Below are 25,869 nucleotides of genomic sequence, written 5' to 3'. Positions count from 1 at the left end.
AGACCAAGACACAGACACAGCGGGTGAGAAATCATACATAAAACATGTGCCGTTTAATGGCTTCTCTCTTCCTCTCCACTCCTAACTCCCACAAGCAGGGACATTCAGCTTGTGGGACTGAACTAACTAGATCAGTAAAACTTCCAACATTAACAAGCAAACATATAACAACATCCCTGTGCCTGTACCTGAGGTCACAGTCACTAGCCTCTTATTTGCAAATACTTACGAAAAACTTCTCCTCAAATAATGAAAACTAAATTCACCATTTCTTACCGTTAATCTAGTTCTACCTTCTAATCTCTAACCATTTATCATCAATGGCAAAAACATTTCCTCAGTCTCAATACCACAGTTCATCGTAGTCTTCTCTCTTGCCATCACAGTCTATATCCAAATATCTCTTTGAAAATACTTCGTGGATGTGCACCTCCTTCCCCATTCCTATTACCCAAATAAATCCAGGCCTCCTGCAAGGAACTCATTCGCTTTCCCTGCCTGCCTTCCTTCAATCTGCTCTGCAGACGAACAATAAAAGCTGCTCCTAAACAATTTTTTTGGTTATGTCATTCATTCCCTTGTTCGAGAACACCCTAGGGCAACTAACTTCCTGTTACTTTCTTCAAATTCTTCTTTGAATAAGTCAGATTAGAAAGAAAAAAGTTACACACTTTTAAAGGATGAATTAAATTATACCTCAATAAAGTTGTCATAAAGGGAGAGAGGGAGGAAGCTAGGCCGGGAGCAGCAAAAGAGGGTGGGGGGGGGGAACTCTTTAAATGGCTGCCGGAGAAGTCACTGCAGGCACCCTGCAGAGCTGAAAGACCAGGAGCACCCACACAGCTGTCAGAGGCATCTGGCCTCCCAGGAACCAATTCCAGTGACGGTCAAGCACTGGACTGTGAAACTGACTCTTGCATCAAATGGATATAGCTTTGTTAGAAAATACATTCCTCCATGGAGCCAGAACGTAAAACCTTCATATCTGTACTCATTTTTCCAGTACTGGCTTTCCAAGAAAAATACCAAAGAAGAAAGAAAGGGAAAAAACTGCCTTCTTCATGGCGGCCCGTCGAAACACAGAGTATAACTAAAATGCCACACGTCTCTCCTTCAGAGTTCCCACAACCACTTGTTATAAAGCATGGTTTCCAGGCCCCTCCAATACTCTTCCAGGCAAGCAAATAGAGCACTGGTAACATGATAGCAAGTTCCAGGGGCAGCATGATTTTAAAAAGTAAAATGGAACTATGACCTCCCTTGATCAATATTAGTGCAACTAAAAAAAACAAGTTCATTTTCTGGTTTCTTTTGCACGAAAGAATAAAAAATGGGTTTCCCAACTCATATCTAAGCTGCTATCTTCATAGATTCTGTAAATTAGCAAACCCATAAAACCAATTCTATAACTGAGATGAAATCACACACTAGACCACACGGCAAAATGTAACAGAGGGGAAAGAGAGACTGCAATCCTCTGGCAACTTCTCCTATTTCCTCACAAATAAGCCCTGTCAGGTATTTGTACAACAGTTTTTATTAGATTCACTGGATCATTTTCCATAATACTCCACTACATCCCAGGTAAGCAAATTTACCAGCTCTACAAGAAGCCAGTTTCCCACATGCATTTATATACCTTCCCACATGAAAAATCCAATGGATGGGTAGCTTATATTTCTATAAGCCACACATGAACAAATTTTGCTTCTCAGAATGACTGTTAACTCCCCAAAAGGAGCATATCTATCTCAGATTTGACTTAATTTTCTCAGGACATCTTCTCAGGACATTCTCCACAGTGCCTCTAACACATGCCATTTCTGGAACGCCAGAAAAGATCAAATCTATCTGGAAAAGAGACTAGAATACTGATTTATCCACAATACTCTGAATAATCATTCATAATTCATCTCTGTGTTAAAACGGGATTATCAAAAAGAAAAGTTAAACAAATAGTCCAAGACAGAGATCCCAGATTTTTAAATCAGACGCTAAATGACAGTGAAACAATTAGCAACCTCATGAAAAAGTTTATTTAAATTCAAATAATAATGGCTTTCACCATGTGACAAATCAAGGTACAGCCTAAAATTATTAAAATGTTAATAGTCACGAGTGTCCAAACAGTGAGAACAAATGACAAAACAAAGATTTACAGAGAGCAAGTCTCTTTTTAAATTTCTGAACTTCAAATTCTCTTGATCCCTAAATAAATAAAATCAAAATAAAAAAATCAGAATCCTGAATAAAATCAAACTCCAAGAGCAAAAAAATACAAAAAGCAAAACATTAAACTCACTTGCCATACTATAATATTTTTAAAATGTATTCTGATCACACAAAATTCCAATGAAAGTGGTTTAAAATAATTATTTTAAAAATAAGCTTCCAACTAAACATACAGGAATATTACAAGGCATAATAACCAAAAAGAAGTATGACAGTATCTTTATTAGATGTTGGTTAGAATAAAATTAAAAAATATAAATCATCCAAAGCCTTAGCTTTGCAATTAACCAAGCTCACAGCTGGACTTTTATTCTTCATCAAGTAAACACACCAAAAGCCTTCCTCGGGCTTCCCTGGTGGCGCAGTGGTTGAGAGTCCGCCTGCCGATGCAGGGGACACAGGTTCGTGCCCCGGTCCGGGAAGATCCCACATGCCGCGGAGCGGCTGGGCCCGTGAGCCATGGCCGCTGAGCCTGCGCCTCCGGAGCCTGTGCTCCTCAACGGGAGAGGCCACAACAGTGAGAGGCCCGCGTACCGAGAAAAAAAAAAAAAAAAAAGCCTTCCTCATTCTCAATTTAAAACAAGAAAAAGAAAAGGCTTTTCCTGTTAAAACATATATTGTTCCACTTCTCCAACCACCAGTACTTGAAAGTACAGTAACAAAAGGAGTACAAAACATAAAAACAGCTGGATATTTATTTTTGAAACAGTCTTCTAAAAGGACTTCCTAATAATGAGCCATACACATTAGGCAATTCTAAGCAAATGTGTTTCTTCATTTGATAGGATTCTAGACCAAGATCTCTGTGGTCCAATCAGATCAAACATTTAGAATGTATCCAAATCCCCAATCTCAAACTGAAATGGGGACATTTGTTTAATTACTGTAAATCCTATTAAACCAATCTTCTTTGTAAAGTGGAAAATGTCCAACCTCTGAGGGCTATGGAGGGTGTAATGAATGCAAAGTTTAATTAGGGCCCACTGCCGGCTCACTATAATCTATTAATTAGCATTCTCAGTTCTCTGTATCTCATTGCAGTGTCTCACTTTACTTTAAAATTGCACCCTTCATTTTTTGGACCAAAGTTATACAATTTTAGGATTGTGTGGTAATTATAGTGGGTGCAGGAAGAATACACTCTTGCCAGCACTGGTGTATAATTAGGGCAGGGGGCGGAATCTTGATAAGGCATTGTTCACCCTCCTTCAGCACATATGGTTTTTTTGGCATCAGAGCCCTGTGGACTGTTTCACTTCCACTGGACTAAAGTGCTGAGTTCCCACCATGGTCTTTTCAGAAGATTCAAATATTTGCCTTTGAATGTAGCTTGATAATTAGAAAGGTTATTGTCACTGCTTTTTATCCACACAGCTTTTAAAGTATAGGCATAATTAGCTGCCTGAATTATGTGAAAATAAAGAAGTAAGCCAATAATTTTTTTTCCTCGTTAAAATGGACTGGAAATTTCCAGGTCGCTGGAAAATTAAAACCGTCTTGGTGATAGGCATATTTTCAGCACCATAAAAAAGGTACACTGAAGGCTAGCTAATTCAATGATAAATTCAATAACCTCAATTTAACAATCAACTTCTACCAAAACCTAATTTATATTTGATATATACCAATCACAGCAAGCTGCCTTTCTTCCACCTTAAATCCTCAAATTTGAAGAATTAAAGAACTTTTTTAAAAAAGGATCCTGAAGTTAAACTTTCCTAAATGTCAAGAGAAAGAACTGCTACTCATTGTTGGTACTTAATAAATATGTACAACATCAATGTTAACTTTTTAAAATTAATTTCCATTCTGTACTGTCAACATATTGATTTGCCTTGTGATAGGTATTTTTTTTAAGATTGACTTTTTTAACATTTACTATGGTAAATCTTAACGCTATACCCCACACTTAAGTTACATAGCCTGAATAATTTTGATAATGGATCTTAGAGCATGTGGCAAAATCACATTCTCATAAGAAGTGAAAAAAGATAATATATGCTGAAAGAAAAGAGGAAGAGAAAGAGAAGCTAGGGAAAAGAAACAAGCAAGAATGGTGAGCAAGCAGACATGGCAGCCAGAAAAAAATTAAAGCACAGGACCAATCTGGAAAAGGCGAAGAAATGGAGAGCACAAAATACTAAGAAAAACAGGAAGAAGGAAAATAAATGAACCAAGAAGGGAAAAACCTAAGAAAGAAAAGAGAAAGAATGGCTCATTTCATTTATGTACATGAATTGTTTCATACATACAGAATACAGAAAGGCAAACATATATATATAACTAACCTGGTTTTCCTCCTGCACAACTCTATACTGTTCCTTCCAAATACTGATTTTGGAAGCTTCATCTTTTCTCAGGGCTCGTTCTTTCTTCAGCTCTGGGCTCCAGAAGGTCTTGATGCTATTCATTGAAGAACTTAATTTGCTCTCCTTTACTTCCACATCCTTTCGCAAGAGATCATTTTCCCTTAATACTTCCTTCAGCTGTGTCTGCAGATCCATGATTGTGTTATCTCTTGCTTGACGAAGAGAGTGAGGAACGGTGGATGCCATGCTCACAGGAGGGAGATGATGCTCTCCAAATGCTATGGTGTCACTAGCAACCCCACTGCTCGCTATATTGGGGCTACTGCCCATAGCAGTCATCCTCACGCCGTAAGGCAGACGTCCTCCAGAACGGCCAAGTGTCATGGTGCTTTTAGGTGTTTCTGAACCCACATTTTCATGGTCACTTAGGTACATAGGGCCAGAAGTGGCATAGGCAGCATTTAAGGACTGGATATTCTCCATTGAAAGGGTTTTCCCACTGCCACCTCCGACGCTGCTTCCAGAACTCCCTCCTGTACTATTGGTTCGACGATGACCCAAGCGAGGGGAACGTGGAAGCCGAGGTGACCGCCCAGGGCTCTGGTTGCTTGGTTCCACCTTCCCAACTGAGCGAGCACTTCCATACATGGTTGCAAGATGAATTCAGGTGCCAGGAAAGGTGTAAAGCAGAAAACAAAATACGGAACTCTGTAAGGTTTCTCTATGGCTATAAGTCTGCTGAAGGCTAATCAGAAATACCAGGTCCTCAGCTGCCCAATCTTGAAGAAATAGCATACACCATATCTGTAATGAAAAGATCACACATTAACTCCTCCAATAAGAAATATTTCCCCTCTCAGACACTTTTCATTGCCCCCCTTGAGCAAGACCTCCCCTTCGATCATCTATTTACTCCTGCCCCTGTCTACAGCGTAACTTATTTCTCAGTAAACATCACTGTAAAAACACTCAACATGTCTCAAAACTGAATACTAAGACCATACCAAGCAAAGGGAAAAGAAAAAGAGATAAGAGTGTAAAGATTGGCAAGAAAAAGATAAAACTCAGTGTTTGAATATATGATTTTTCTAACTGGAAAATCCAAGATCATCAGCTGACAAGTACTAGAACCAATAAGAGAACTCAACAAACTGTTTAGGCACAGATCAATATATACATATCAGTACTTTTCTGTACACTAGTAATAACTAGAAAATGCAATTAAAAAAAAATCCCATTCACAAGAGCAACAAAACCGTAAAGACACTTTGCTATATAACAAAAATGTGCAAGAATGTTTGGAAAAACTACAAAACACTCCTGAACAAAAGGAAAGTTACCCATGTTCACTGATGAGAAGACAAACATTGTAAAGGTGTCCGTTCTTCCCCAACTACTCCACACGCCAATGAAAATCTCTACAGGATTCCTCACATAACCCAACAAGCTGACTCCAAAATTCAAACGGAGGAGTAAAGGTACAACAATAACCAAAATAATCTGAAATAGAAGAACAAAGGAAGATGTCCCCTAAATAGCAAGACACATTACAGGTCCATGATCCTTTATTTGCAATGCAAAAATGTTTTAAAACTCTGAAAAAAATTTTTTTTTCTTTTTAACTCATTTAGTGGCAAAACCTGGCATGATTTGATATGAGGTCACTTGTTTATACGTATCTCACCTAGTGCGATTATTCATACACGTCACTGGGAAAACAATGTGTATGATTACAGGATACTGCATAACGCCCACTGGGCATTATGGGGAAAAGACCTGGACTCCAAAACCACATCTGACCCTTAGAATTTCTCATAAGGACTCGGAGCCTTTTAAAGCTATAGTGATTAAAACTGTACAGAAATGGCCAAGAATAGGCTCTAAATTATATATGTGAATTTAGTATATGCTAAAAGTAACATTTCAAAACAGTGAGGAAAGGACAAATCATTCAATAAATGGAGTTTGAACAACTGGTGCTCTTGGAAAAAAATAAGTTACATCCCTACTTCACACAGTACACAGAAATAAATTCTACGTACATTAAAGATACAAATTTTAAAACTATTAAAAGTACCAGAAGAGGGACTTCCCTGGTGGCACAGTGGTTAAGAATCGGCTTGTCAACGCAGGGGACACAGGTTCGATTCCTGGTCCAGGAAGATCCCACATGCTGCGGAGCAACTAAGCTTGTGTGCCACAACTACTGAGCCTGCGGTCTAGAGCCCGCAAGCCACAACTACTGAGCCCGTGTGCCTAGAGCCCGCAAGCCACAACTACTGAGCCCGTGTGCCTAGAGCCCGCGCCCCGCAACAAGAGAAGCCACCGCAGTGAGAAGCCCGCGCACAGCAACGAAGACCCAACGCAGCCAAAAATAAGTAAATAAATAAATAAGTTTTTTAAATAAGTACTAGAAGAAAACTTAGGTGAATATTCTTGTGAACTTGAGTTAAGGTAGGGCTTCTTAAATAAGAAACAAAAGGCAAAAAAACAAAGAAAAATGACTAATATTCAATCATGTCAAAATGACAAAATACACCAAAAATTAAAAGAAAAACCAAACCCTTGGTGAAAAAATATCTAACATATGTATAAAGATTTGTATACAAAATATATAAAGAATTCCTACATGAGAAATGCCAAATTTGAAACAGCAGTGGTTAGATGGGGGGGGAAATGTTTGTGGAGGCTTTAGCTTCACTTGTAAAGCTTTAGACTCAACAATACTCAAATGCTTGAATTTTTTAATAGAAAAATATGTTCATATTCTACAAGTATAGTAATTAAGACAAATTTTAAAAACATATCATAGCTATCTACTTTCTACACTCCTCTCAAACATAAATCAATACAGATTTAAAATAGATCTCTGTGATTTCCTAATATCATTCTACCAAAGAACTGGCTTAGGTCAAGAAACAGATTTCAGGGCCTCCCTGGTGGCGCAGTGGTTGAGAGTCCGCCTGCCGACGCAGGGGATACGGGTTCGTGCCCCGGTCTGGGAGGATCCCATATGCCGCGGAGCGGCTGGGCCCGTGAGCCATGGCCGCTGGGCCTGCGCATCCGGAGCCTGTGCTCCGCAACGGGAGAGGCCACAACAGTGAGAGGCCCGCATACCGCAAAAAGAAAAAAAAAAAAAAATTAAAAAAAAAAAAAAAAAAAAAGAAACAGATTTCAACATATTAAATAATATTTTAATATGCAATTGAGAGTGAAATCCAAGTAAATCACATGGTCAAAAGATTTTAAAGGGTCTATATATTTGAACCAAACTCATACAAGTTAAAGATCTTCAGAAATATGAATATACTGGCAGTCTTGTCTCTAGTGATCCAGGAAATAGACCTAAGGTAACAACAAGCAGGACAGGAAAAACAGAGTCTGAGCCTTCCATCTCAGAAATAGCAATAGTTGGGCTTCCCTGGTGGCGCAGTGGTTGAGAGTCCGCCTGCCGATGCAGGGGACACGGGTTTGTGCCCCGGTCCAGGAAGATCCCACATGCCGCGGAGCGGCTGGGCCCGTGAGCCATGGCCGCTGAGCCTGCGCATCCGGAGCCTGTGCTCTGCAACAGGAGAGGCCACAACAGTGAGAGGCCCGCGTACCGCAAAAAAAAAAAAAAAAGAAAAGAAATAGCAATAGTCCACCAAGTTCAGATATTGCAATATTCTGCTAGTAATGTTAGGAAATTCCTTCCCAGGACTAACCTACCTCAGAAAGTAAACATTCCTTTTCATGATTAATCTGGACTGTAAGGTAGGTGACACACTACTGTTCACATCAATTCTATTTCAAGACCAAAGAGGGATGCAAAGTTTTTTTTTTTAAGTAATCTGAACACTGCTTAAAATAAGAGAGCTATTCATTACCCAGAATCCCTTGAATGAGAACAGAAGCTAACATACAGTGTTTACCATATGTCAGGCACTGTGCTAAGAATTTTATAAGATTTAATTTAATATTTATAAGCCCCCTACAACACAGGCATTGTCGTTAGCTCCACTTTACAGATGAAGAAAGTGAGGCCTATAGGTGTTAAGTGACTTAGCTATTAAGTGGTAGGTGCCCTAATTCCAGAGCCCTGGAAACCCTTAACTACTATGCTTATCCACTATCATCTGCTGATGTTAACACCTCAATTGTCTGTAGGATATTAAAGGCCTCCAGTTTTAAGGCAGGGTGTCCTGCTAATCTAGGACTCTAAACCTAAACTTTAAGGCACACCTTAGGTTTTCCATGTTGTAATGCTTAAATAATCACATTTATCTTTCTGTTAAGGAGAAAGTCTTTTTTTAAAAGATGGTGGGCAAAAAGAACAAAATAAGGAAAACTAACAAAATAAAGAATAATAATTCAGAGTGTCAGGAATCATGCCATCAGAACTTTAAAGTGCCACAGTCAAGAAAAAAATTCCCAACTGTGCTTTTGTGCAAAACTCTATTTTCCTGTAGTCAAGTAACTAAGCCACACTATTAAATAGGCTAAGATCCAGCAACAAAAATCCACATCGAGTTTTCAACATTAGTGGGTGCACTCTAACGTTCAAGCCACTTTCAGACCCAAAATGGCATTTGCATGTGGAGTCTTTTGTTGCTATCAGAACCATATTCATTTCTACAACAAAAGAAGAGAATTCACCAGCTCTGTCTAAAGCCCTCATTCTGGCTTTCTAATATGAGCTTCAGGGAAGACTGGGTTTAAAAATGTTTAATTTCTTTTAAAAGTCTGCCAGATCCATCACCACAAGATAATAATTCTTGCACTTTAAACAGCTAACAAAAAAGAATTCTGACCAAAAAAAGTTAAGCCATATGATTCCATTTATATAAACTTCTAGAAGGATTCCATTAGGACAGAAAGTGCATCAGTATGTGCCTGGGGCTGGGGCTGAGGGAGGCATGCATCGTGGAGGGGTAGGAGGAAACTTTCGGAGTGATGGAAATGTCTACTATCTTGACTGGGGTGAGGCTTCCCAGGCTATATACAGGTCAAAACTCATCAAACTACACACTTTAAATATGTTCCGTTTATTGTACATAAATTATACCACAAAAGTTTGAAAAAAATAATTTCACATTCCAAACTCCCCTGCCCTTGATTAATCCAAAAGAAACACCTTCACCAATTACCTACCCGGAGTCCTGACTGCTGCTGGAAAAAATCATGCAGCTGTTCAGTTTGAGCTCATAGTGTTGGCCCCAGAGTCCTACAAGTCCCTTAGTCTGCTTCCTATCCAATATTTTGTTAGCTCCCTGTCTAGTACCTGTGGTGGTTACTTCAAACCTTCTCCTCCCACTTATCAGACAGAACACAGGAGTCTGCTGCGTCAGAGACAAAGAACTGCATTACTCACGGCATAGCCAGCAGTATAAGCATCCTGTTACCCCCAAGTCCCACAAGGTGGCACAAGGGGGCCTAGACAGATGCTACACATGCAGTAGATTCACGGAGGAACGCTGAGCTTAGGGAATCCACCACTTCTACAGTACGCAGCAAGTAAGCCTGGTCTCCCCCCGTGGGAGACGTTACCCCATCCCTCGAGGTGGCTCGCTGCAAACACAATCCTGAGAAACGACCCAGGTTAAGAGCAGTCAGGCCCTCGCATTCAGGACATGCAGGAAAGAAGAGACCCATGGAGGACTCACTCTCCCGGCAAGTATCTGCGGTAGTTTTAAGGTACCTGAATAAATTCTTTGATACTCCTCCCTTCAAGAGGGGAAGCAAAATTCCTCTCCCTTTGAATGCGTACTAGACTTAAAGGATTTGCTTCTGATGATGTATCACTTCCAAGACTAACTCATAAAGACACTGGGACTTCTGTCTTGGTCACTCTCTTGGATCACTCGCTGTGGGGGAGTTAGCTACCATGCTGTAAGGGTACTCGAGCTACCCTACAGAGAGCACCACGTCATGAGGAACTGAGGCCTCCTGCCAACAGCCACACGAGACGGCTTGGAAAGGGATCCTGCCACCCCAGCCAAGCCTTCAGAACTGCAGACTCAACTGATATCTTGACTGCAATCTCATGAAATACTTTAAGCCAGATCACCCAGCTATGCTCTTCATAAAAACTGTGAGATAATGTCTGTTTGTTTAATCCAGTAAGTTTTGAGGTAACTTTTTATACAAGAGGTAACTAACACAGTACTATTTCCTAAAACTTCTGTTTCAAGTGTGCATATGAATACACATGTGCGTACTGGATCACAATTTAAAATGTGTTTCTTTTTATAGGTTCTAAACAATTCTCAACACCTTGCCAGAATGATCTTCTAATACAACAATATCCAAGTAAGTCAGAATCCCTGTTACCCCAAGTCCCACAAAGTGACACAGAGGGGTCCGAACAGAACCCTTCAGGAGGTCCGAGAGCAAAACTATTTTCATAATATTATGACATTATTTGTTTTTTTACTGTACATTCTCACAAATATATAGCAGTGTTTTCCAAAGGCTACATGACATGTGGGATTATCCCAATGACAGCTAATGGAATGTGTACTTGTGTACTCTTACGTTCTAAAAATTTCTCAGTTTTACTTTCTAATATGGTAAATAGTATAGCCTACATAAACAAAAGCTATTTAGACTCTTCATAATTTATGAGTGTACAGGGATGCTGGACCAAAAAAAAGTTTAAGACCCACTGCTCTAAAATTTAAATATGACATAATCGTACACATCTACATACTTCCTTTGATGGCATCCCAAAATAAGAATCCAAATTCCTTGGCACTGCATATAAAAATTTTCTTGATTTGGGCCCTGCCTACCTCTCTAGACAGGTTACTTCTTAACCACTCTCCTTTTCCATGTGCCAACCAAGGTCAAGTACCTGCAATTTCCCGAAACACCATGCTCTCTCTTGCTTCCATGACCTTCCTCTTCCCCATCAACTGGCTAACTACTTACTACTCATTCTTCCAAACTAAGTATAATAGTCACAATCCTACACAAACCATTAAACCCCTCAGTCTAATTTAGGTGCCCTTCTTATGGAATCAGGGGCTTTTAAAATAATATACTTACTATGTTTTAATTAACTACTTCCTTAAAGGCAAAGGAATGCCGTATCTCCAAAACCTAGTGCAGTGCCTAATACAAATCAAGTATGCAAAAGTGTTTGCTGACTCCACAAGTTAACCTAAATACTAGTTAAATTCATTAAGATAGTTCTTAAACATTCAGAAGGTGGTAGTCATCTTGAAATTAGTTTATAGGACCTGAAACTAAATGCAATTAAGACAAATATAATGAAAGCCTTTTGAACATTTCCTTCATGTTAATAAACTTTATTTTAAAATTTTAACCAAATTCCATAAACTGACAACCTCCTCTATATTTACTGCTATGTAGTTTTGTCCTCTAGTATCACGCCCTGAAAATCATAAAGAAACTTACCGAATAGTCAAGATTTCAATTTTTAAAAAATAAATTGTTGGGGGGACTTCCCTGGTAGCACAGTGGTTGGGGGTCCGCCTGCCGATGCGGGGGACGCGGGTTCGTGCCCCGGTCCCGGAGGATCCCACATGCTGCAGAGCGGCTGGGCCCATGAGCCATGGCCCCTGAGCCTGCGCGTCCGGAGCCTGTGCTCCACCGCGGGAGAGGCTACAACAGTGAGAGGCCCGCGTACCGTAAGTAAGTAAGTAAATAAGTAAGTAAATAAAAGTAAGTAAGTAAGTGAGTGAGTGAGTAAGTAAGTAAAGTAAGTAAGTAAGTTAGTTAATTAATTAATTAATTAATTAATTAATTGTTGGGGCTTCCCTGGTGGTCCAGTGGTAAAGAATCCGCCTTCTAATGCAGGGGACACGAGTTTGATCCCTGGTCGGCAAACTAAGATCCCACATGCCGCAGGGCAACTAATCCCACCCGCCACAACTACTGAGCTTACCTGCCTCAACTAGAGAGCCCACCTGCCGCAAACTACAGAGCCCATGCGCTCTAGAGCTCACGTGCTGCAACTAGAGAGAGAAAACCCACACACCACAACTAGAGAGAAGGCTGCGCACAGCAATGAAGAGCCCCCGAGCTGCAATGAAAGATCCCGCATGCCTCAACAAAGATCCCGCGTGCCACAACTAAGACCAGAAGCAGCCATAAAAATAAAATAAATAAATAATAAATATTTTAAAAAGTAAATTGTTCTCCTTGCATGCATAAGAATAGGGAATTCTGTACCTAAATCTTAATTCCAAGAAAACAGCATAAACTCAACAAGAACAGACTAATACCCCTCATCTTCTAAGAAAATTTTTAAATTCATACACACACACACAAACACACACAGCAATCATGCCTATGTGTACGTATCTGTTCTCAATACTGAAAAATCTCTGTCAAGTTAATATCATAGCCAGACTTATCAACTACCTAAAATGAGTTGTTTTATCCTATATTTTGAGTTTTAAAAAATACCTAAAAAACCAGCACAACATTTAAATCTCTGCAAATCTGCCCAGATTTAGGTTTTTAAAAAAGTTCCTAAAATCTAATTCTGATAAGAACATTACCAGAAATCTGGTTTATCTTAAATTTGGTGTTTATTAACAACATAGTTCACCATCAATTCCTACTTCCATATTCCCATAAAAAATTTACAATTTTTAGAGCTCTTCAAGTTCACCAAAGGAGGATTCTTTACTCTAAAACAGCATGAAAGCCTTAAAATACTGGGGCTCCCTATCAAGAGAAGGCACAACTGTTTCTCAGAAAAGAAAGTCAAAAAAACTAAAAAGAATTCAGTTCTGGTGATATACACCTATAAGCAAAGTTGTTTTTTTTTTTTAATATACAAGACAGTCAACATTCAAAAAGATTAGGTTAATTTTTTTTTTTTTTTTTTTCCGGTACGGGTCTCTCACTGTTGTGGCCCCTCTTGTTGTGGAGTACAGGCTCCGGACGCGCAGGCTCAGCGGCTATGGCTCACGGGCCCAGCCGCTCTGCGGCATGTGGGATCCTCCCGGACCAGGGCACGAACCCGTGTCCCCTGCATCGGCAGGCGGACTCTCAACCACTGCGCCACCAGGGAAGCCCCCTAGGTTAATTTTTAAAACAATGAAGTCACTTTTTTTAAACTTACCCAAATGAAGTGGAATGGCAAAAGTTAAAAATACAATTCCAAATCATGAAGCAATGGTGCTCAGGATACATGGACATGGTAGTTTTCATATTTTCCTCCATAATTAACACTGCTGCCCTCTGTATTAAAGCATATTAGTAACACTCTGCTCAAGTATGAAACCAAAAATGTAACCTGAAATCTTTTCTACAGGGTAAGTGTAAAAATGTGCAAAACAAAATGCAATGCATAGACCTTAAATATTTACATTTCACCCTAACAAGCCCCCTGTGAAGTAATTCTTATCATGCTCCTGAGGCTTAGTTGTGTAGCAACTAGAAGGGAAGGCTTGGGCTGGTTCAGCTCCACCATTTAAACATTGTAGCTTTCAACAAATAAATAAATCTCACAGAGCCGCAGTATCATCTGTTAAATGGGCATATCATCTTCCTCAAAGGATAGCTAAAAAGATCAAATCAGTGAGTGAGTATATAATATCTGGTTCCTGGTAGGTTGTCAATAAATGTTAGTCATTGCATATCTAGGAATTTATCTTACACATATTTTCACACAAGTGGGAAAACTGAGTAAAAATAAACTGCAGACTTCTTTGAAATAACAAGACTCTGGTTAATAGTCTATATAATTACGGGAATACTGTGCAGCTATGAAAAAGAATAAGGTTAAGTCTGCAAGTAGTGATAAGAAAAGAGATACAAGATATACAAGATACATTTTTTAACATCTTTATTGGAGTATAATTGCTTTACAATGTTGTGTTAGTTTCTGCTGTATAACAAAGTGAATCAGCTATACGTATACATATATCCCCATATCCCCTCCCTCTTGTGTCTCCCTCCCACCCCCCCTATTCCACCCCTCTAGGTGGTTGCAAAGCACCAAGTTGATCTCCCTGTGCTATGCGGCTGCTTCCCACTAGCCATCCATTTTACATTTGGTAGTGTATATATGTCAGTGTTACTCTCTCACTTCCTCCCAGCTTACCCTTCCCCCTCCCCATGTCCTCAAGTCCATTCTCTACATCTTGTGTCTTTATTCCTGTCCTGCCCCTAGGGTCGTCAGAAACTTTTTTTTTTTAGATTCCATATATATATATATATATGTTAGCATACAGTATTTGTTTTTCTCTTTCTGACTTACTTCATTCTGTATGACAGACTCTAGGTCCATCCACCTCACTACAAATAACTCAAGTTCGTTCCTTTTTATGGCTAATATTCCATTGTATATATGTACCACATCTCCTTTATCCATTCATCTGTCGATGGACACTTAGGTTGCTTCCATGTCCTGGCTATTGTAAATAGTGCTGCAATGAACACTGTGGTACATGACTCTTTTTGAATTATGGTTTTCTCAGGGTATATGCCCAGCAGTGGGATTGCTGGGTCGTATGGTAATTCTACTTTTAGTTTTTTAAGGAACCTCCATACTGTTCTCCATAGTGGCTGTATCAGTTTACATTCCCACCAACAGTGCAAGAGGGTTCCCTTTTCTCCACACACTCTCCAGCATTTATTGTTTGTAGATTTTTTGATGATGGCCATTCTGACCGGTGTGAGGTGATACCACATTGTGGTTTTGATTTGCATTTCTCTAATGATTAGTGATGTTGAGCATCCTTTCATGTGTTTGTTGACAATCTGTATATCTTCTTTGGAGAAATGTTTGTTTAGGTCTTCTGCCCATTTTTGGATTAGGGTGTTTTTTTGATATTGAGTTGCATGAGCTGCTTGTATATTTTGGAGATTAATCCCTTGTCAGTTGTTTCGTTTGCAAATATTTTCTCCCATTCTGAGGGTTGTCTTTTTGTCCTTTTTATCGTTTCCTTTGCTGTGCAAAAGCTTTTAAGTTTCATTAGGTCCCATTTGTTTATTTTTGTTTTAATTTCCATTTCTCTAGGAGGTGGGTCAAAAAGGATCTTGCTGTGATTGATGTCATAGAGTGTTCTGCCTATGTTTTCCTCTAAGAGTTTTATAATGTCTGGCCTTACATTTAGGTCTTTAATCCATTTTGAGTTTATTTTTGTGTATCGTGTTACAGAGTGTTCTAATTTCGTTATTTATGTAGCTGTCCAGTTTTCCCAGCACCACTTAGTGAAGAGGCTGTCTTTTCTCCATTGTATATTCTTGCCTCCTTTATCAAAGATAAGGTGACCATATGTGCGTGGGTTTATCTCTGGGCTTTCTATCCTGTTCCATTGATCTATACTTCTGTTTTTGTGCCAGTACCATACATTTTTAAATTTATAAAAAGAATATAAGAATTCGTGGGGAAAAGTGGGTTGTCACATTTTTCTTTTCTGCACTGAGGTTTTAACATGAATATGAATTACTTTTATGATTTAAAACGTAATTATAGGGCTTCCCTGGTGGCACAGTGGTTGAGAGTCCGCCTGCCGATGTAGGGGACACGGGTTCGTGCCCTAGTCTGGGAGGATCCCACATGCCGCGGAGCGGCTGGGCCCGTGAGCCATGGCCGCTGAGCCTGCGCGTCCGGAGCCTGTGCTCCGCAACGGGAGAGGCCGCAACAGTGACAGGCCGCGTACCACACACACACAAAAAAAGTAGTTATAGACCCATACATATATGGACAACTCATTTGTGACAGAAGTGCAGAGGCGATACAGTGGAGAAAGCGAGGCAGTGGGGCTCCCATGGAAGGAGGCCTGAAGGCACACCTCCATGGCTGCCGCAGTCCACCCCCGACCCTGCAGTCATGTCTGCGCACAGGGACGGGAAGCAGCTTCCCCAGGATTCTCACGGCCTCTGTTCTTGATGGGATCAGAGAAGAGGAAGGTTACTGGAAGAAACTAGAGCTGCCGCTGGTCTCAGGAGCACAAATGGTCCAATCTCTCCCTCCTCCACTACCCTAAACGGCACCCAGCCTCAGTTTTCACCCAGCAAGGCTTAGTGGCTTACCTGATGGCAACCCAAACACTCCTTCCTAATAGGCCCTCGGCAACCATGTCCTTCTCAGGCCAGGGCTGCTGCACATGTCCGTTCACAGTTAAGATGGGGCAAGGGGGTACCAAAAGGTGTCCAGCTGGATCACCTCGGTTCTGCTACATGCATTATCCCTGCCCCCATTACGGTCACAATAGTGAAAAGTTACGATCTAAATGTCCAGCAATGGGGCACTGGCTATGTAAGTTAAGGCACAACTATAAGATGCGTTACTATCTATAATGAGCTGAATAGCATCCCCCCAAAATTCACGTCCACTAGAAACCCCAGAATGTAACCTTATTTGGAAATCAAGTCTTTGCAGATGTAACCAAGTTAAGATGAGTTTATACTGGACTATGTTAGGTTCTAAATCCAACTGGTGTCTTTCTATGAGGAGAGAGAGAGATTCAGTCACAGAGACGCACAATAAGAAGACCATGCAAGAAGGGAGGCTGAGATTGGAGTGATGCTGTTACAAGCTAAGGAACACCAAGGATTGCCAGGAGCCACCAGAAGCCAGGAAGAGGCAACGAGGGATCCTCTTTAGGGGCTTGAGAGGGAGCAAGGCGTTGCCTACACTGATTTTGGACTTCTAGCCTCCAGAATTATGAGAGAATAAATGTCTATTGCTTTATGCCACCAAGTTTCTAGTAATTTGTTACAGGAGACCTAGAAAATACACCATGTCATTACAAATGATGATGTGGCTCTATACTTAACAACAGAGAAAGGTATTTGTGATCTATTGTCAAACCAAGCAGAAAAATGAAAAAGTTATACACACAGATTCCACCTGAGTTTGTGTTTTTAATGTTACAGCAGGATAAACGATTCTGGGCAGTAAGATTTGGGGGTGATAATCTCACTTCCTCTCCAAGCCATAAATTTTTTTTCTATGAAGACATACTATTTTCATAATCAGGACAAAACAATAAACCAATTTTGGGAAGGATAGTGTAAAGATATCCAACAGAAATGGTATAGATAAGGCTCTAGGTACCAAAAACTCCCACTACCACTTCTAGAATAAAGCCAGAATGGCTTCCTTATAGCCAAACTCAATGGATTCTCTTCACTTCTACTGCATTTGATGCTACTGAACACTTCTTTTTATTTTTTTAATAAATTTATTTATTTGTTTGTTTGTTTATTTTTGGCTGCATTGGGTCTTCATTCGTATGCAGGCTTTCTCTAGTTGCAGTGAACAGGGGCCACCCTTCACCACGGTGCCCGGGCTTCTCACTGTGGTGGCCTCTCCCAGTGCAGAGCACGAGCTCCAGGTGCTCGGGCTTCAGTAGTTGTGGCACATGGGCTCAGCAGCTGTGGCTCGCGGGCTCTAGAGCGCAGGCTCAGCAGCCATGTCACATGGGCCTAGTTGCTCCACAGCATGTGGGATCCTCCCGGACCAGGGCTCAAACCCGTGTACCCTGCAATGGCAGGCAGATTCTCAACCACTGCGCCACCAGGGAAGTCCCACTATTGAACACTTCTACCTTGAAACTCTTACCTGGCTCTGCCTAATACTCTTCTGCTACTCCTACTATCTCTCCAGGACAATTCTTTTCTACTACATTTTATTGGCTCCTCTTCCTCCGCCTACCTTTAAAACACTAGTATATGCATATGATATCACTTATATGTGGAATCTAAAATAAGACACAAATGCATCTATATATGAAACAGAAACAGAATCATGGACATAGAGTACATACTGGTGGTTGCCAAGGCAGAGGGGGCTGGGGGAGGGATGGAATGGGAGGTTGGGATTAGCAGATGTAGGCTTTTATATATGGAATGAATAAGCAACAAGGTCCTACTGTATAGCACAGAGAACTGTATTCTATATCCTGTGATAAACCATAATGGAAATTAACAGAACACTGTAAATCAACTATACTTCAATTTAAAAAAATATGGATAAAACACTGGTGTATGCCTTAGAGTGCTGTCCTCAAACATGTTCCTGGGCAATCACAGCCACTGTTTCAACTAGTTTCAATTATTACCTATTTTAAGTAGCTACTTATTTTAATTTAGGTTATCTCAATATTCCCAACTCTGGCTTCTTCCTTGGGCTGCAGACTTACATGATCAACTACTTACTGTACGTATCTGCCAAGATTTCCCATAGGCAACTCAACAGCTCTAACTGAACATATATTTTCCCTAAATATGTTCCTCTCCTCCTATGTTCCCTATTTTGATAGAATTCATTTTGACTCCCCCTTTTCACTCCTCTATTCAGCTTCCCATTAACTAATCAATCACTGTGCACCATCAAGCTTATCTTTCTAATATACTTCCTTTCCATCAAGCTTATCTTTCTAATATGTTTCCTTTCTGTCTCTACTGACTCATCCTGTGTGGCCAGTACTATCAAAACAATCTCCGAGGGCTTCCCTGGTGGCGCAGTGGTTGAGAGTCCGCCTGCCGATGCAGGAGACGCGGGTTCGTGCCCCGGTCCGGGAAGATCCCACGTGCCGCGGAGCAGCTAGGCCCGTGAGCCATGGCCACTGAGCCTGCGCGTCCGGAGCCTGTGCTCTGCAACGGGAGAGGCCACAACAGTGAGAGGCCCGCGTACCACAAAAAAAAAAAAAAAAAACAATCTCCGAAAACAGTCTCCTTGCCTATACAGTCTTGCCTCTTTCCAATCTACTGATGATCCTTAATTTTATTTTCTCAACCCAACATATTTAAGGGATATGACACATTATCATCATCAATAACAGCAGTTCATTTTGATAGACATTCTCAAATTGAGGGTGGGGGAACATGAGGTCAGAGGGTTATTTTTCATTTGATAAGAGCTCCATATTCTAATGTCCTACTCTGGACATTTCATATAAATACAATAAGAGGCCTTTTGTGTCTGGTTTCTTTCATTTAGCATAATGTTTTCATGGTTCCTTTATTTTGTAGCATGTATCAGTACTTCAATCCGTTTTATGCTGAATAGTATTTCACTGTATGGATATTCTACATTTTGCTTATCCATTCATCAGCTGATGGACATTTGGGTTGTTGATATAATGAATAATCCTACTACAGACATTCGTGTACAAGTTTCTGTGTGGATAAAAGTCTACAATTCTCTCAGGTATATACCTAAGAGTGGAATTGTTTGGGCAATATAAAAGCTCTGTTTAGGGAATTCCCTTGTGGTCTAGTGGTTAGGATTTGGCGCTTTCACTGCCCTGGCCCGGGTTCAATCCCTGGTTAGGGAACTGAGATCCTGCAAGCCACACGGCGCGGCCAAAAAAAAACAAAAACAAAACCTCTGTTTTGGGCTTCCCTGGTGGCGCAGTGGTTGAGAGTCCGCCTGCCGATTCAGGGGACACGGGTTCGTGCCCCGGTCCGGGAAGATCCCACATGGCGCGGAGCGGCTGGGCCCGTGAGCCATGGCCGCTAAGCCTGCGCGTCCGGAGCCTGTGCTCCGCAACGGGAGAGGCCACAACACTGAGAGGCCCGCGTACCGCCAAAAAAAAAAAAAACTCTGTTTTAACTTTTTAAGAAATGTCAAACTGTTTTCCAAAGCATCTGCAACATTTCACATTCTTAGCAGCAACCTATGAGGGGCCCAATTTCTCCACATCCTCACCAATACCTTTTACTATATGTCTTTTTTATTACAGTCATCCTAGTGAATATGAAGTGTTATTTTATTGTGGTCTTGATTTATGACTTTTCATTTAAATAATAATCTTTAAAAAATCACAAGCATATTTGGAGTCATTTGGTGTACTTTTTGGTACACTTTTTGGTATTATGTGTTATTAATGTATTTAACCTATGACATTAAATGTTACTATTAAATGAGTGATACATGCATGTAGAAATAAAAATTCAAAATAAAAATTCAAACAATAAAAAGTAAGTCTCTCCCCACTGAGTTCTCCTCATTAGAGATAACTACTTTTGACCATTCTGCTTTTAATTCTAGTGGTTACCTCCATTAACTCTAAATTATTTAACTCCTAATCACTAAATTTAATCTCCATAACTCTAAATTATTTCTTCATAACATTTATTACCATATAATACGCAATTTATTTCACTTCGCTGTTTATTGTCAGTCTCCTTCACTAGAGTGAAAGCTCCATGAGGACAGTGACTGTTCCCTTCTCTGTTCACTGCTGCACCTCAGCACCTAGAATGGGGCCTGGCACATAAAAGGTAGTCAATAAATTTATATTAAATTAAGGAATAAGTATCTACTTCTTGATTTATCTAAATCTTCAAATACATTTTCTTGAGTCTCTCCCCATAAAAGGTGAAGAATTTTGTTCATAACCCTCTTTTTTTCCCAATTTTTGTTGAATTATACTTTACTTTTAGTTTTCTAATGGTTATCTTTATAATTTTAACTAATATACCTTAACTTTCCCCCATAAAATTTAAACTCTTAACCTCCCACCACCATTTCAGTGTATGATGAGGAATAGAGAGTTCCAATACACCCAGCTACCTCACGTTAATGACCTACACCGTTACTTTTACATTGTATAGGTATGTGACATTTATTTTCTGATCTATAACTGTCTTTTCTTTGTCTACAAATCAGTTCTGAAGACAGAAAGTCAATAAATAGTTTACAATATGATGATAACGTAAACAACACTCACTGCAGAACCAAGTAGTAATTGGAACTACAGAGAACACACAATTCCATTTGTTCCCTTCCGAGGATTTAAGACAATTTATAATTACCCTCTTTACATGTTGTCTGTATTTCTTATTACACCATACTCTATGAAAATAGGATTTTTATACACACACGCCCCCTTGTTCATTACTGTATCATGCACAGCCCTTACTACTATACCTGGCACACAGTTATGCATTCAATAAGTACATGTTTGTAAATAGATGAATAGATTTGTGGAAGGAAGGGGAGGGGAGAAAAGAAGACGGAAGGTCAGATCATCAAGGATATCAAAGCCAATCTACTTTAGACATTAAGTATCTTTATACAACATCATCCTCCAGCATCAACCTGGGACAGAGTTAAAGTGGAAGGAAATGAATCTACATACCCTATGAGATCTATCAGTCAAGCAAATGTCAACTAAACATTAAGTTAGAATTTTTTAATAAGTGGTATCCTGTTTCTGTAATTATAAAATTTTTATTGCTTTTAATAACTCATTTCTCCTATTTTTAAAACCCTTCTATACACGGGGCGGGGGGGGGGTTGAGTTTTTCTCCCTTAGTTCTTCAGTACAGTTCCTTCTGAAAAACTTCAATCTTAACTGCTAGAAGAAAAGTGCTTTTTCTATCCCTTAACCAGAATATATAGATGGCCATAAAGAAGCAGTAATAGTGAGAATAATCCACGTCAATGCCTCAGAAGGAACTAGGGAAATAAATGCTGCTGAGACAGAACAGAAAAACATGGAAGGTGGAAGAGATATAACTGCAGAGGTCAATTCTTTGTGATCTAAGGTTTTTCTTGACATTTTAAATCCTACTACTCATATTCATTACTGTATCACCATGAGTTCTTAAAACAGCAACAACAAAACTGAGTTCAGACCTGGCCACTACTATATACTCACACCACAAAGCCTGTCATCTAGGTCAGGAAAACCATAAACAGAAGAATACTAGAAAACTCCAGGATCATTTTTCCCTACAAGAAAAGCACTGGTTCAAAAAGCTATGTACTGAGAGAGAACACCCGTTCCCGACCCCAGGCTGGCCCCACCCTCCAGACACCCATATATACCCACTGAGAATCCTGGAGTATACCCAGGGGCCTAAAATTTTAAAAAACTTCCACACAATGACTGTATGTTAGCCTTTCACTCTCACTCCTCCCACTAACAGCTACAAGCATAACATGCAACTCTCACTCTTTCCTCACAGATTAGAAGGATAATAATAGTTCTCTACAACCTGAGTCTCCAAAGGAGCACCAAATCATAAATCAAAGGAAAGCAGAAAATCTTTTAATAGCAACATAGTAACCTACTTCAAATTAATTACAACTGGAAAGGCTGACACAGATGTGCTATCAGATATTTATAAGGTGAACTAGAAAATACGTCACCCATTAGCTATTTAAAGCTTTCTATATGAAATTCTGACATAAATCACAAAATTACTAGTCCTACCTGCTGCGATGGGTTATACTAGTACTAATTAGCATCGATTATCAGAAAATGAGTTGAATATTTTAAAACGCTGTTATTTCAACATTTTTCTTATTGAAGTATAGTTGATTTACAATATTGTGTTAGTTTCAGGTGTACAGCACAGTGCTTCAGTTTATATATACATACATATATACATATTCTTTTTCAGATTCTTTTCCTGTTTAGGTTATTACAAAATACTGAGTGGAGTTCCCTATGCTGTACAGCAGGTCCTTGTTGGTTATCTATTTTATATACAGTCGTGTGCATATGTTAATCCCACACTCCTTATTCCTCCCCCACAACATTTTTTAAGATTCTGTTCATTTTGTTAAAGGGTTAAATATGTCACTAGGGACAAGAAGTGTGCTGCTATCTTAAGTCCTCTATGAAAAGATTAACAATAGACCAAAATTTTTAAATCCAATTCAAGTACACTTTTGCAGAATCTATCAAATTTTAAATGTGTATACCCTCTGACCTAGAAGTCTCACTTTTAAAATTATTCTCTGTGAGACATATTTCACAAGTTTAAAGATATATGTACAATGATGTTCAATTATTGTATTATTTTGTACCAGCAAAAAAGAGACAACTTAAGTTTCCACCAACAAGAGACTGGTTAGATAAATTATCATATTTCCACACTATAAAATAGAATACAGCTGTGAACAAAAATTTTAAGTAAATCTCTATATCTGACAATCTCTATAAAGACATCTATGACATACTGTGAAGTGGGAAAAAAAAGCAAGTTACAGAAGAACTGTATAATACAATCCCATCAGTAGACAAAAGTAGAGACGTATGTTGGCAAACACACAGAAATGATTTGGATAGCAAGAAGCTATTTCTGAAAGGTCAGATAGAGCTACTTTCTCCCTTGTATATATAGGTACTTCTTTTTTTCTTTTCTTTTTCAATTGTTTTAACAGTGAGCACGTATTACTTTTAGTCACACACAAAGTCTCCCTACAACTAAGGGCTTCAATAAGCCCCTCAACCATTCAACACTATAATATGGTAATGAATGGGCTAGGCCCCTTACTAGGAGGTTAAAAACAACCCTACAAGTTAAAGGAAGCACAGATGTCTCTGCTTCCACCCTCAGCATGTAGCATAGCAGTTTTGCTAACACCAGACATCAGGTTGTATGATCTTAACCTGATTCTCCTGGAGACCAAAAAGTATAGAACTGTGAGGCTAAAGCAGCACAGTTTTGATGACATACCAACAAGAAAGAGCACCTCTGCAAGGAGCAGCCATGACACACCTGTCACAGTTGCCGTTTCATTCTTTTTTAGGGAAGGGTGAGAAGGTTGAGTAACTCAGTTACAATCAAGGTAATTGTGGGTTTTAATAATTGTTATCAATCATTTAATCAAGTTAATTGTAAGGTCTATCAAAGTTCTCACCATGACAAATACCTTGTCAAGCAGATACTTAAAGCAAACACAAAGTTATTTATTAATCACGGTTGTTCTCTACTTATATCAGCAACCTGAGCTACTTAGTTCAAAAGAGCCAAGTTCTAGGTTGTGTAGCCTTCCCCAGTGACTCCAGTCCTCACCGCTATCTGATTTCTAAAAATCCTAAAATATTAAATTGTTTGGATGGTAGTTACATTGTCTTCCATTTTATACCACATCTCATACTACATTACGATCAATTCAACAAATCCTACCGGACTGATTAAACTGAAAAAATACACTGAATAGACACACATGTTTCCAACCACATATCTCAATTCTAAAAATCTCTGAAAACCCCAAAATTTTGTAACTAATTTGGTGACAACATCATACCTGAACTCATACCGAAATACCAATGTGTTTGATGAAGGAATTGGAGGGTGCCCCCCACCTTGCTTGGAAAGTTAGATAATATATAGTGTATGCATCATATCACCTTTCTAAAATCTGAGAAATTCTGAATTCTGGCCCAAAATATCTTGGATACAGACCTGTGTTATTGGATAAGAGTAAACAGTCACACCACCGTTGGTAAAGACATTTATAATCAGCGAGAGCTATGCAAAAAGTTTTTAACTCTACAATTATTTATTAAACTAGGTAGTGAGTACACAGATATTTATTAATTAGACAATTCTATCTTTTTGCATGTCTGAAACATTTCATAAATTTAAAAGTTTAAGTGAAAAGTTATAAGTACCCAATGTTTTATTTTCTTCCTTAAAATAATAAAAGCATTTGTGTCGAAAGTGTTTATTTTCATCCTTAAAAAAATAAGAGCATTTGGGAAGCAGCAAGTTTGAAAACGGTTAAGGGTCTTAAAAACATTCATATCTTTTGATCCAATAATTCCAAAAACAGGAAACCCATCTATTTAAATGACCCAAAATGTAGAGAAAACCAGCTACATTATGACTTATGATATACAAGCTTTACTAGTACTCATTCAGTTGGAAAATGTTTAAGTGAAATCTTTATGATTTAACATGCCATCTACAAAAAACATTTATAACCAATGTCTGATATAAAAAATGTTTATAATACAGTAAGTGAAAGTGGGTACACATTTTGACATACAGTATACTCTCAATTTTGAAAATACAGTTGACCCGTGAACAACACAGGTTTAAACCTCACGGGTCCACTTACATATGGATTTTTTTTTCAACAGTAAATACTACAGTATTACACAACACATGGATGGCTAAATCTGCGGACATGGAGGAATCCCTGTCATGGAGGGCCAACTGTAAGTTATACACAGATTTTTGACTGCAGGGAGGGTCAGAGGCCCCCACTGGTTCAAGGATCAACTGTATACATATAAGCATAGCAAAAAGAATGGTAGGAAATCTGTTTACTTTCTTCTTAACAGTTGCCAAAATTTTCCAAAAGGAAAGAAAAAAAATGTTTAAAAAGAAACAATATTTAAGCCACTGTAAATTAAGGTGAGCATTTCTTCCTTTTGGACCTGGTGTCAGAAAACCTGCCCAGCACAGCACTTCTGTGAAAGCCCGCGTGCAGCAACAAAGACCCAACGCAGCCAAAAATAAATAAATTTACTTTTTAAAAAAAGTCACAATTCCTTCCTCTTTGACCTAGTAAAGTCCATTTTTCTCCTCTTTGTTACCATGCTTCCCTGAATACCATGAATTACCAAGGGATTTTTTTCATCATAATCCCTTACATGTTTGTACC

General features: G+C 39.3%; 1 protein-coding gene across 6 annotated transcripts in view; it reads right to left on the bottom strand.

The window, feature by feature from the left end:
- Positions 1–25,869, bottom strand: part of ERC1 (ELKS/RAB6-interacting/CAST family member 1) — a 388,985-nt gene that overhangs the window by 346,027 nt on the left and 17,089 nt on the right. For 5 of the 6 annotated variants that reach the window (XM_082635263.1, XM_082635267.1, XM_082635268.1 and 2 more), the window contains exon 2: positions 4,521–5,345. In XM_082635263.1, the coding sequence (XP_082491389.1) occupies positions 4,521–5,189 (669 nt within the window). In that variant the 5' untranslated portion in view covers positions 5,190–5,345. Of the gene's footprint in view, positions 1–4,520; positions 5,346–5,881; positions 6,065–25,869 lie in introns of those variants that run through there. The other variant, XM_082635266.1, reaches the window with a different exon arrangement.

Source organism: Mesoplodon mirus (assembly GCF_964341445.2).
Source record: "Mesoplodon mirus genome assembly, chromosome: 11".
Lineage (NCBI taxonomy): Eukaryota > Metazoa > Chordata > Mammalia > Artiodactyla > Ziphiidae > Mesoplodon > Mesoplodon mirus.
Note: the sequence above shows the minus strand (reverse complement) of the source record. Positions and strands in the feature narration are given on the sequence as shown.